The sequence below is a fragment of the Cyclopterus lumpus genome, chromosome 13, assembly GCF_009769545.1.
Source record: "Cyclopterus lumpus isolate fCycLum1 chromosome 13, fCycLum1.pri, whole genome shotgun sequence".
Classification (NCBI taxonomy): Eukaryota; Metazoa; Chordata; class Actinopteri; order Perciformes; family Cyclopteridae; genus Cyclopterus; species Cyclopterus lumpus.
This window is the reverse complement of record NC_046978.1, coordinates 10,866,284-10,878,577: the sequence shown is the minus strand read 5'-3', so window position 1 is coordinate 10,878,577 and position 12,294 is coordinate 10,866,284. Positions and strand designations below refer to the sequence as shown.

Genomic DNA, 12,294 nt, shown 5'->3' with positions numbered 1-12,294 from the left:
TGTTGTGTGTGTATTTGATAATGCAAACCGTTAATAGTAATGTTACCGAAAAGTAATCCCCTCATTGCTAAATGGAACGTCTTCTGGCGTTGGTTGCTAGGAAACACAATAGGCGGAACAGAAGCGGCTCTCGTTTGTTGTGCCCGGACGTCTTGTGTAGTTGCGCAGCATGCCCTTGACTTCCTCCGAGAGGTGATAGCCGAAAAGCAAACGCAGGCAGCTGGGAGGTCACTTGAATATCGGAATTGAAAAGGGATTTCTTACAATGGGGTTCGTTCCAGACCTGGGGAAGTTTCTCCCTCCTCCTTCAGTCGCCAACAGGAACTCGGTGTGGCTCGCAGGTGTAGGCTGGTGCTCCGCGATGCTTCATAACGCCATTAACCACAGACCACCGATAAAAGCAGGTTAGCATGTTTGTTAGCTGTCTTTCAGATTTCATCATGTCTGCGCTGTTCCACTTTCCTCTCAAGCGTATGCGACATTTCATAAAATAATTATGTAAACAAACTAGTGGACGACTACAAAATGTCGACCCTGGTGTGTCATAAAAAAACAGTAACTTTTTATGACCCCATCATTGTGGTAGCTGAAAGTGTACGGTTATATATTTTTATATATTTTTTTTCTTCTGGTCCCATATATATAATGTGTGTGTATGTTTTATGGTGATCACATTTCAGATCTTCCTTTTTAAAGACCCAAACTGCCTATTCAATTAGATATCCACTACTTATATTACTTAATTTCAGTACCTAGACTTAGATTACTTAGACTTGTACCTTCTTAGTTTGAAAAATACAAGGTGCAAGCCTGAGGTTCCAGAAAAGCACAATGAAAGCTTATATTTGTAATTTCAGTGCAAAATTCACATTGTAGTATTGTCCCTTTTGTGTGCTTAAAATGCAATCATATCTGTCCCGTTTGCCCTTTTTAGGTGTTCACCGACAATTTCTATTGGCAACCATTGGTTGGTTCATCGGCTACCACCTTACAAAATATGAAAACTACACTTTTGCCAAACTTGATCGAGATATGAACGAGTATATCAAACTCCACCCGGAGGAATTTGCAGCAAAGGGTAAGTCCATTGTCAGTGCTTTAGTCTAACAGAAGACACAAGAACCCAACAATACAGCTGTCCTCAGGGTTAATGTTTCAGCACGTCTCTTGATATTTAGTTATTATACAAGACTTAGGGGGGACATTATTTTGAACATCACTGAATGGTGTTTGATGAATATTTGTGGCATGTAAATGCTGGACAAAAGAAACGTGAAGTTTAAATCTTGATTTTCATGCCTAAAGAGCAATAAATACACTTGGTAAAGAAATCCTGACTGATGTTATCATAATTCATGCATGAAAGGGTTTAAACAGGGGAAACGATAGTCGGAGGAGTAGTCTGTACATGTATTGATGGAAGCATACAGTACTCTGTATGGATACATTTTGTCATTCAGCATATTTTTATTACCTTTTTCTTTCATTCTTTCGTTTGTTATTCTTCAGCACATTCGTCAGCACATTATCCTATGTGCCACAATATATTTTGTTTAATATATATATATATATATATATATATATATATATATATATATATATATATATATGACCATCATTAACATTAATCATATGCTGACCACATCTTTAAAAAAGGGGTTTTAAATGATGGTCAATATGAGGGTATGGAGCCCCAAGCTGTGTATTTTGTGCCGCACCTTTTTTAATATTAGAATAACAATACCATGTGTAAGTCTTCACATATAATTTTGGTGGCCCATGTATGTGTGTAACCAAAGGGTTTCTCGCTGTTTCTTTTATCTCACCAGAAAAAAAGACCTTTGCAGAGATCGTCGAGCCTTTCCATCCAGTGCGCTAAGTGTTGGCTGCTGGTGAAGGAGGACACATTTGTAGACTACCATATGTATTCAGTGGTCTTTTTTTGTGAAATCTGTCATTCATTGTGAGAAGAGTAGTTGTGTAAATAAAATAAATACCTTAATTCAACTATAAGCAAGATGTGTTTGAACATAAATCAGGCTCTTGTCTCATGATCATTTAATCAATCATCATTTTGACACATCTCCTCACCAACGTTTCCAAGGGACTTTCTTAGTTGTGAAGAGATAGAACTGATCAGAATTGACAATGCATGTTTGTTCCATATCCATTAAGTTAGGAGTATTGGATCACAGAATGTAAACACTAGACATTTGACATGTTCAGGTGATGGCACTTTTACAAACACCTTTTTTTTGTTGTTGCTCCAAGTCCACAAATATTACACGCTTTCTAGTATGCCACGCCAATAATGTCCATATATTTCACAGTGAGGCTCTGAGTCTTCTTGGTGAGGTCACTCATCACAGAAAAGAGTCCTCTCAGGTGGAAACGGAATAGAGTCTCAGGATCTGTGTCCAGAAGAGGCTCCAGGGTCTTGTTGAGTGCGGTGTGGCTCTTGGCCTTATGGTCGTCCAGGAGAATCAGGCTGCTCTCCACCGTGTTTCTTATGGCTTTGAGCGTCAGATAATTGCTATACAGGTCTCTACAGGACTCCTCTGTAGCTTCACAGTCCCACGCCTCATCAGAGGGCACGTCTCGCAGCAGGCTCGGCAGGAGAATGGTCTGCTCCATGTCACTAACAGCCGAGCTGTACCCTCTCAGAGTCAAGAGCAGGCTGTTTTTGTTGAATTTGGCCTCGGCAGACTGCATGGTTCCAGCTGGATGTGGTCGGCTACTCCTAGTGCGGTGGTGGCTTACAGTAGGAAGCAGTGTGCAGCGCAAAGCCTTGAGAGCAAATGCTGGGGAATTTATATGAGCACAGGTGGATTGATCCGAGCGGTTATGTAAATGCCTCACCTCATGCATTTAGGGGTGCTTTGTGGAGTCAAACTCTTATCTTTATTTGTTTTACGCAACCTGCAAATTTCTCCGAGGTCATAATAATGCCTGACCAATGTGTACCAAAATGTACCCTTTTCCAATCATTAACCATGCAGACCATAAGGTATGAAGGGGGTTGGGTTTGTATTCATTAATTTAAGATCCAATATGAGCTGAGGGATGACAAATTCCAACCAAATAAAAATAACCTTACTGTTAAAACAAGGTCACCGTGTACATTCGCAGGTCATCTTAAAGTCCTGAACTCCTTCCTCTTCTGTCATCTGTTTGCACACAATATTACCAAGGCTAAGATAAATTGGATGTTCAGTCTGTAAAAGAAATGTAAGCTTTATCATGGCCCTAATATAAGCATACTAATGAAGAATGGGCCTGGGTGAAAACATTTGTTTCTAGGTCTGGTTACCCTCGAAACAATTGAATAATAGGGTTCTTTCATGTGGGAGGAGAGCTCTGGGTCTTTCCCAGGCCCCACTCTGAACACACAAATAAAAAGACAAAGCTAACACTTTTTGAATATGATAGTTGTTCTTGGGATCAGGGAGGATTCAAAATATATTCCCATGCAGTGACATACAAGAAGTTTGCACATTGAATTCAACTAATAATTGAGCTGATAAGAGTCGTAGGACTCCCTTAGTTACAAACCCTGTATACTTTCAACAATCAGGTCTTCTTAACAGGAAGCATGCTTTTTATCTCTTTGGACCATAAGTTTCAATATTTAAATATATCAACTTAGCTATAAAGCTTGAATGCAGAAGGTGCTTGAAATAGGAGAGTACTTCTTATTTTCTTAGAAAAACATTGTATTGATTTTTAAGGCCACACTGTAACCTTACGTATTGTACAGTAAAACATTACATCGCATGTCAAATGTTTTTACATTTAGTCACTACATCGATATTCATCTAGTTTATAAACAAGCAACAGTGTAGTTCTCATGTAGATCTCACAGGAGCAATAACACAAAACAAGTGAGTGTTTTGGGATTTTAACTTACAGTGTTAACGTGTAAACACCCATATGCTGTAATTACTGTATGTCATGAATGGAAGAATAATCACAAAGAGTTTGTCAACTGTCTTCTTATGACTAAACCAAGAGTCCCATACTATAGGTCCGGCTCAAAAAGCTCTTAATAAAGTACGTCAAGGTTATTCATCGTACTTTGCAGCGTCTACTGGAACAATGAGGCTTTGCAAACACTTCCCCTTTACCGAACTAAAGGGCCATAGTCCAAGAAGTGTGAGAGCACAAGCAGAGGGAAGAGGACATATCCTCTGCCTCCCTTGGGGCGCCACAGATCTGCGTGGGACTGCTCTGTCAGTTCAGATCCTCACCGATCAAGCACATGCAATCTTTCCTTCACACTGCCGCGTTCTAAAAATCATCCGAAAACCATCTCAGTTCTCCACACAGTCCAGCTCGCCGATCACGGATTCAGTTTACGGCAGTCTTCCGTTGACCTCTAACAATGATTTCCAGAACGTTGGTAAGATCCATCATCTTGGTGAGCATTTCCATGATGTCGGGATGATCTCTGGCTCCAGTGATGAACTCCTCCAGTGTCAGCTCACCTGAAGAGAAAAGATGGAAGTGGCATCAACACATTGCAAACACTAGGGGATTATTATTTTAAAATGACATTTACTCCTAGAGGGTTAATTGATGCCTCATATTCATGCAATATGTCACTGCGCTGGTCATGGTGACTTTACTTCTAACCACAAACACTGATAATAAATGATCAACCACCACGACATATGTCCTGGCTTGACAATTTAATATCCCTTACCTTCTCCGTGGATATCAATCTTCTCGTATACAAGAGTGACAATATCTTCTGGATGCACGTCGTAACTTCTGGTGATATCTTGAATGGCCTGATAGAAGAGTTTGCACAGTTAACTGTTAGTTAAATGGACGCTTGCAAAGGTATATCATTAACACAAAACACTTTCTTCCAAAAGCTGCTGAATGCACTTTAATAAGGTTAATGAGTAATATTTAATAAACTAATGTCAATTTAACAGTATAATGGGTCTTTTAAACATTCTACTGATTCTAAAACGACTACAGCATTCAATTATTTGTTTTTATTAGAATGGTGCAAAGTTGACATGTAATCTGTCGGGCGATTACTGTATGCTGTCGTGACTGAATTAGGTGATAGGCATGGCCACATTTAGACTTGTGTTTAAATAAGAAGCCCACCTGGATAATGTGTCATGTCTAGTTCATGGCCCATTTCTGCTCTTTCAGAGTGGAGCTTCTGAGCTTTGCAACTCAGGAAACTTTGAGCTGCTCAGTTCCTTAGATCTGCAACACTGTGTACTGTATATACTGTACCTTGAATATGGTCTCCATTTCCTGCTTGTCAATTTTCCCATTTCCATCTTGATCAAAGAGCTTGAAGTACCACTTTAGTTTCTGGTTAATTTCTCCTTTCAGTAACAAACTTATTGCTGCAATGTATTCCACAAAGTCCATGTAGCCATCCTGCAAAGGGATACATGGAAGATACATTTAGGGGGAAGGACTTTGAATCCACCTGCTTGCAAATCAACATCAACATGGATTTTAATTAGAATTTTCAAAAGAAACATTGTATCACTTTGCATTTTGTGATGTTATGCAAGGGCTATTGGGTTAATGCAATTCTGATGAAACTATTCCAGTTTTTTATTCACACTATTTTGTCCGAAGCTTTGTGAAAAACGCACAAAGTAGAGAAGATCCAAAGGCCTCTGCACCATCTGAACAGTCCCTTTAAAATGTCATGCTGTTCACATTAAACTATATAAAATAATGCAGGGAGCCTCTTATTTTCCTCTGCATAGAATTACTGATACAAGTATTACTTTGAGCATCAGGATTTCACCTCGCCACTGTCTCGTCAATTGGCAAATTGTTACCGGACTGACCAGACTTTAAAGGGTGTCCCACAATGCATTTTTTCCTGAACAGGGAAGAAGAGATCTGCTGCAGGTGCTTCCTTACCCCATCCATGTCAAAGGTGAAGAAGACCTGGTCCACATAGCTGCTGGCCTCCTCTGTCATACCGTTCATTTCCAGCATTGTCTTGAGCTCAAAAAGCGTTATGAGTCCCGAAGGAGACTCCTTCATGAATTTGGTGTACCAGTGGTGCATGTCCTCCTCCATGATATCATCAAGGTTTGAGTTGTAGGCGCCCATTCTTTCTCAAGAGGTTTTGATTTGGACCAGAAGCCTGCAGAGAGCCAGTGGGGAGGTCGAGGCGAGAGATGACAATGTTCCTTCAGAGCACCGGCAGCACTGAGGTCAGGCTGAAATCGCATGCGACGACCACCTTAATCTTTAAGTCTATCCACAGCCAAAAGCAGAGATAATACCCTATAATGGGATAACTGCAGAAGCCTTTCTAGAACCTCAGGACATTGCATCTTATATGACTGGAGTGGGGTTGTCTACCAATATCCAAGGAGGGGGAATCGTATGTGCAAAAAGGAAAGCTGTCAGAGAAATACAGGGTTTAGTTGAAATGAAGACATCCGCCATGCTGTGTTTCACACAGTTTCATTCCTTTTCTTCCATCTTTTTTCTATTCATTTGAGTTTTCATTTTTGCGGTTTTACATTAACATTTACTGAGGTATTTTCATCCCATTATTTTGCATGCTCACCTGCATAGCCACACGTCTTAATGCAAATAAATGATCTAAAGGTCCACTCTTAAAGGTGGCCTCCCACCTCTGGGATTCCTCTAGGAAGTAGCCACCCTCTTTACAAACATGAACAGATTAGGGGATATTTCTGAGCCTCTCATGAAATATTAAGTAAAAGTCATTTATACTCAATGATTAATATGGTCGTACTGGGTATTTTACATAAGAGGAGGAACATGTACACGCATGTGCTTTGAAAAAAAAGACGCTAATCCTTACAATTCTTTAATTGTGTGGTTATTTACCTCCTTCTGTTTCATGGATTGTGAAGTTCCATTCATACATTGTCATATTCATGTAATGTGTTTATGTAACTCTGTAACTCTGTTCATTCTGCACACATGACATCTATTGCATCTGTCCATCCGGGGAGAGGGATCCTCCTCTGTTGCTCTCCTGAAGGTTTCTTCCCTTTTTTCCCTGTCAAAGGTTATTTTTGGGGAGTTTTTCCTGATCCGATGTGAGGTCAAAGGTCAGGGATGTGGTATGTGTACAGATTGTAAAGCCCTCTGAGGCAAATTTGTAATTTGTGATATTGGGCTATACAAAATAAACTGAAATGAAAATTGAATTATTTGCATTGGAGGCCTGTCCTTTCTTGGGTTTTTCTCAATCATTGACAAGCCAAAAAAAGGTATTATCCTTAAACAATCGTCATTGCCACTGGCCCTAAAATAACATGATTAGGTTATCAAAGAATTTTTTGAGATACCATACAAACTCATCATTATAACAGTAACTCAAGCCTTATGATGAACATCAGCTTTATTTAGTTTTATAGAATAGACATGACTTGTGATAGACTATATAACAACCCTGCACACACATCCAGAATGGATAAATACATGTTTAACCAGCGCTGGTGACCCATGGCTGACCTTGTGGCTTTGCATGACCAACCTCAGAGGATCATGGGTTTGATAAAGCATAGACAGCGGTGGTGTTTAAGCCAAACAAGCTATCAAGCTTACAGGGTTTATTATAGCTAATCTGGCTTGAGACGATTACCAATTCTCAAAATAGGATTGTGGAGGGGGAACACCAGTGACTACAGGCAGCTAGTACCTATTAATACGGTGTTCAGTTAAAATCAATAATCTAGTATTCACAGAAATGTGCAGGTTTATTTTTGTTCATCCCATTTGAAAGTTAATAGAGCAGGTACAGTGATTTGGTTTTATGGACAGCAATAAGCCGTTGAAATCTCTTGGATTCCACCGATGCACTGCTGCTGTTTAGACTTGCTCTTTTGACCAGCATGTGACTGTCATGCAGGACGTTTGAGAACTGCATGTGTAAACATTTTCCCTTCAGGAAAAGGGGACCAGGGGACAACATGCTCAGTATCTCCTTACTCCTCTCCAATAGTATTAGGAATGTATGTCATGCATAATATTATTCTCAAATTCTAAGTGTGCCTTTTCAGAACAGCAAATATTAGGTCCTGGTTCTCTGTGGGGTTCAATCATGTTTTATGTGCACTGCTGTCGGAATGATAATGTATTGCTATTCAAAAGCCCAACATGTATATTCAAATGTAAATTAGATGCCAACTTTCTTCTTGTTTACACCGTATAATAATGATATATTTTATTATTGAGTCCATTGTAAAAAAGATGAGCTGAATCCAAAGTTATACTGTAACTGAATGACTCTAATAATCATATTAATTGCAGTTTCAGCTGTGACAAATAATATATCTGTTAAAATATTCTGTATTTTAGAAATAATAGGCCTTACACATTTTATCTTACATGGTTATTTTAATCAAACGGTTATCACGTGAGTTCTTACCATAAGATTGAAGTGAGAAAAAACAACTACGTGGAGTTAGTTCTCAAGCCTAAAATAAAGAAGAATGTCTGTCTGTGACCAGATACGTTGCCACAAACATTAATGACAGCTTTATTCCTATTAGAAGAGTGACATGTTGATATGAACACTGCCAGGAAACAGACTGTGAGCTCATATACTGACACACAGCTCTGTATAAGTGACATGTCACTGGTGTTATTAAATGCAACATCCAGAGACAAAAAAAACAAACAAAGGCAATCATAACTAGCATGTTTGACGGAGCATTACAAATACAGCGGTTATTATGGCCGTGCATAGCCTTCACTGACTAGATGATCCGCAGCAGGCTTATTTTCCTGCACAGTTCTCCCCAGTGTTTGTTGCTCTACAGGCAAATGTTTTAAGAGTGTTCCACAGTTTTGGTTTGTAAATAATGTCTGGGGGCAGGAAATAATGGCAAAGACATGCAAATATAAACTCTTGTATTTCTTTTTTTTTAAAGACACAATTTCAGGCACATGTTTTGTAAAAATGATCATGGTGAAATGACAGTGGCAGGGAATAAATATAAATAATTACAGCACTGAGATTTACAGTTGCAGTTAAACAAGGCATAGTAATAAAGTCCCAAATACAATATGGAACCATTTATTTCATACACTCGACAAAACGCTTATTTTTGTTTGACAGTATATGTCTATTTTGAGTCCTGAGAGGTCATGCACTGTTGATTGAATTAAGAACAATCTTAAAAGTTTATTAAACAGAAGTCACAATGTGGTCACGCATATGACCTCCAACCAGAGTGGCGTCTGTGCGACTGCGGCCATGTGGCTTCCTGTGGTAGAGATGCATCACGATGCAACATTTCTGCAGACTCGTGGGAGAATATTATTATATTATTATTAAATTGTTTTTGGGGAGTTTTTCCTGATCCGATGTGAGGTCCTGGGACAGGGATGTCGTATGTGTACAGATTGTAAAGCCCTCTGAGGCAAATTTGTAATTTGTGATATTGGGCTATACAAAATAAACTGAATTGAAAAATTGAATTGAATTGAATTGAATAGAATCACACAGACGTCTGACACAAACAACCCCCCCCCCCCCCCCTCCCCCCCTCACTGTAGCAGTATCTCACTTCAGTGAGGTTTGAAAAAAGCAAGCTACACCAGTTGTCCTAGTGTCTTAGAAACATGTTCAGGGAAGCTGGATCGACGTACATCTGCCCCGACTCATCCGCCTCCTGGTCGTTGAGGAACTGCCTGAACACGTTGTACACCATCTCCCTGCTCAGGGTTATGTTTCTCAGCTGATCCTGCTGCTCTTCAGGCATGAGGAATGTCAGCTGGTAGTCAGCGATGACCGACCCGTTCCTGTGGGGAGAGGGAAATGGAAGAACCACACATGCTACGAGCTACAAAAGGTCAAACCACGTAGCAGAGGTGAAACAAAGAATGTAATTCACAAACACGGCGTGTGGGTGTAACGCTTGTTCACCTGAAAGCATGTATCTCTACTCCGGAGAAGTATCGTCCCAGAGCAGGGGAGGTTCTGTAGAGGTCAGACAGCTGGGTGGGGCAGGCGCACACATGCACAGGCAAACAATTAGGCCGATATTAAATACTTTCACTTTAGAGGGCTTTCAGCAGCAGCAGCTGTGAGCAGGTTTTTGTTTCGCAAAGCTTGTGGGATTAGAAGAGCGTTTCTTACTGGGAAGTAATGGAAGTTACATTTATATACATTATACATACTATACAGCTCTCTTACAAAAAACACTAATAAATAGCATAACTTCACTTAAGACTATTACCATTAATTAACTGATGCATTGGCAAGATAAAGGAATAATGTTTGTACGGGGGTATTTCACAAGTTATGAATACAAACAATTAATATGCATTTATTAAGCACATTGTTTGACATGCAGCTCATAACTGGTACAAACCTTTTCTTGAAGGCCAGCAGTGAGTACTTGGCTTTCATTGGAAGAAAGGGTGAAAAGTTCTTCTGTGAAGGTCTGATTGGGCAGTCGGAAGCTCCCGTTGAAAGACCGAGGAACGGTAAACAACGAGCTGTCAAAGTTCTCATCCACGTCCTCGTGGATCGCTGTTCAGAGGAGCAGCATAACTTAATGTTATTATCCGCTTTGAATTCTTTTATACTTGTTTTGGACATGACCGTGTAACATGTGCACTTTACGGTATGATAACTCGCCTTGGTACACAGCTCAAAGTATTTCAACAAACTGACATTATGACCTGACTTTTCACTTTGATTATGCACGCATCCCTTAATAAATGCAGCATCCTCTCAGACTCATCGTGCAACCTCACCTGAGCACACGACCAGCGAAATCACAATCACGGCACAGATGAAGACTAAGACGGAGGCGACGATCAGCCATAGTTTGATCTTCTCTCTGCTTTTCCTGCACACGGAGGTCATCTAAAAGCATCGTGAAAATGCCTCGTCAATAGGACCACAGCTTATGTGGGTTCAAATGTGATACTATAAATAGGTATTAGGTTGGATGGGAAAATAACTCAATGAATTATCACATGATGCACAATAACAGAGAAGTTACACTTCCTTTACTCCAGGTGGAGAAGGAAAAGCCCCAGAAACACTTTTATTTGTATTAAGAGTCTCTATACCTCTTGAAGAGTGAATGTATTTCCCAGAGTCCTTTGAGCTTCTGTTGCATGGTCAGAGGGCCCCGTCTCCCCATTCCTACTGGTAGTCTGACAAAGAGACTAAAACACCATATATGTTACTTCCCTCCCTTCCTCCCCACTAGAAATGGAATAAGTCATCCAGTGTTTTGATTCGTTCACATCCAGAAGCGCTGAGAATAAGTCACTGAGAGAAGTTGTTTCCACAGAATCAAGTGCTACTTTTTACTTGTCTTTCACACAGAAATGAAAAATTAATGCTAAACTGAATACATGTGACATTGTAATATCTTTAAACAGACTGCTCACCTGTTCAGAAAGCAAGCTGTGGTTCTCTGTTGCATCAGGGATCCTGCAGGCCACACCACCCCCATTCCCTGCTGTCACCTATAGGAGCAGGCAATCAATGGTACATAAGATGGTGAAATGATAAACATGTATATATGCCATGTGCCACTAAAGATTAGTTTCATCAGTTAGTTATCTAGGAACATTAAATAAAAGTAACAATACAGTATATACTTTAAAAATATATAATATATTACTACCACCACCACTACTATTATTATCACTTATTAGAATCCAAAAAGCTCACAATGAACTCTTGTTTGTCCCATTATCAACTCACCGGTTCATTACAATAATATGCTGGCCCATCGTTCCCATTCCTCCTGATGGCCTGCATCTCAACGTCCATGCTGGTTTGCTTCCAACTACCAGTGCTGTAATCCTGGCTGAAGTCCCAACCCGGAAGTGCCTCCTGGCTCTAACTTGTAATAATGAAAGCGCACTGTCCGCGGGACAGTAAACGTCTCAGGTGCGGTGCAAAAGAAAAAGAAGAAAACAAGGCAACAATTACTCAGAGAACAACAGGTCGCGAGCTGATATTGTTCAAAGTTATTCTTTATTCCCAGACGAGGACTTCCGGCTCTCCTTCTCCTGCTGCTCGTGAGTCCCCAGCCAGGTGAGCGCCTTCAAGATTCGGTGCAGCTGACGTCGGGAGGCGTTGTCAAAGGGGAGGAAACGTTAACAGTTACAGGACGACTTGACACACGTCCGACATGCAAAAGGGATTTGGGGGTCGCACTTTGATTCATAACCAGCCTTTCATTTTTAAGACACGTTATGAAGGAAAGATAACGGAAACTGCGTGTTAACATTAGTTCGTTCTGGATACCTGTGTGTATTTAAAGTATGCACCTCGCGTGATCA

At 40.2% G+C, this 12,294-nt stretch overlaps 4 protein-coding genes across 4 annotated transcripts; 1 reads left to right on the top strand and 3 right to left on the bottom strand.

Annotated features, from left to right (window-relative positions):
* The first annotated feature begins 152 nt into the window (after window positions 1-152).
* ndufc2 (NADH:ubiquinone oxidoreductase subunit C2) lies at window positions 153-2,013 on the top strand. The gene is made up of 3 exons (XM_034549247.1): window positions 153-404; window positions 935-1,078; window positions 1,830-2,013. The coding sequence occupies exons 1-3, from the start codon at window positions 266-268 to the stop codon at window positions 1,877-1,879; spliced, it is 333 nt and encodes a 110-aa protein (XP_034405138.1). The 5' UTR covers window positions 153-265; the 3' UTR covers window positions 1,880-2,013.
* A 279-nt stretch (window positions 2,014-2,292) lies between these two features.
* thrsp (thyroid hormone responsive) lies at window positions 2,293-2,712 on the bottom strand. Its single transcript, XM_034549246.1, has one exon. It carries the CDS (start codon window positions 2,710-2,712, stop codon window positions 2,293-2,295), a length of 420 nt encoding a protein of 139 aa, XP_034405137.1.
* A 1,494-nt stretch (window positions 2,713-4,206) lies between these two features.
* Window positions 4,207-6,102, bottom strand: guca1c (guanylate cyclase activator 1C). Its single transcript, XM_034549245.1, has 4 exons — window positions 5,908-6,102; window positions 5,257-5,406; window positions 4,703-4,790; window positions 4,207-4,484 (listed from the first exon to the last, which is right to left on the bottom strand). The coding sequence occupies exons 1-4, from the start codon at window positions 6,100-6,102 to the stop codon at window positions 4,348-4,350; spliced, it is 570 nt and encodes a 189-aa protein (XP_034405136.1). The 3' UTR covers window positions 4,207-4,347.
* Window positions 6,103-9,522: 3,420 nt separating this feature from the next.
* Window positions 9,523-12,060, bottom strand: LOC117741953 (TPA-induced transmembrane protein). The gene is made up of 7 exons (XM_034549244.1): window positions 11,711-12,060; window positions 11,392-11,469; window positions 11,065-11,163; window positions 10,744-10,855; window positions 10,356-10,516; window positions 9,908-9,978; window positions 9,523-9,783 (listed from the first exon to the last, which is right to left on the bottom strand). The coding sequence occupies exons 1-7, from the start codon at window positions 11,777-11,779 to the stop codon at window positions 9,588-9,590; spliced, it is 786 nt and encodes a 261-aa protein (XP_034405135.1). The 5' UTR covers window positions 11,780-12,060; the 3' UTR covers window positions 9,523-9,587.
* Between the last annotated feature and the right edge of the window lie 234 nt (window positions 12,061-12,294).

What these genes read in the sequence shown, in the direction of transcription:
- ndufc2 (XM_034549247.1), top strand. Translation starts at nt 266, where the DNA reads ATGGGGTTCGTTCCAGACCTGGGGAAGTTTCTCCCTCCTCCTTCAGTC. An exon ending in CAGACCACCGATAAAAGCAG is followed by an intron (nt 405 to 934) that starts GTTAGCATGTTT and finishes TGCCCTTTTTAG; the next exon opens with GTGTTCACCGACAATTTCTA. An exon ending in GGAGGAATTTGCAGCAAAGG is followed by an intron (nt 1,079 to 1,829) that starts GTAAGTCCATTG and finishes TTATCTCACCAG; the next exon opens with AAAAAAAGACCTTTGCAGAG.
- thrsp (XM_034549246.1), bottom strand. Translation starts at nt 2,712, where the DNA reads ATGCAGTCTGCCGAGGCCAAATTCAACAAAAACAGCCTGCTCTTGACT.
- guca1c (XM_034549245.1), bottom strand. Translation starts at nt 6,102, where the DNA reads ATGGGCGCCTACAACTCAAACCTTGATGATATCATGGAGGAGGACATG. An exon ending in TCACCTTTGACATGGATGGG is followed by an intron (nt 5,407 to 5,907) that starts GTAAGGAAGCAC and finishes ATCCCTTTGCAG; the next exon opens with GATGGCTACATGGACTTTGT. An exon ending in AAATGGAGACCATATTCAAG is followed by an intron (nt 4,791 to 5,256) that starts GTACAGTATATA and finishes CTCTTCTATCAG; the next exon opens with GCCATTCAAGATATCACCAG.
- LOC117741953 (XM_034549244.1), bottom strand. Translation starts at nt 11,779, where the DNA reads ATGGACGTTGAGATGCAGGCCATCAGGAGGAATGGGAACGATGGGCCA. An exon ending in ATACATTCACTCTTCAAGAG is followed by an intron (nt 10,856 to 11,064) that starts GTATAGAGACTC and finishes CGATGCTTTTAG; the next exon opens with ATGACCTCCGTGTGCAGGAA. An exon ending in GTAGAGATACATGCTTTCAG is followed by an intron (nt 9,784 to 9,907) that starts GTGAACAAGCGT and finishes CTCTCCCCACAG; the next exon opens with GAACGGGTCGGTCATCGCTG.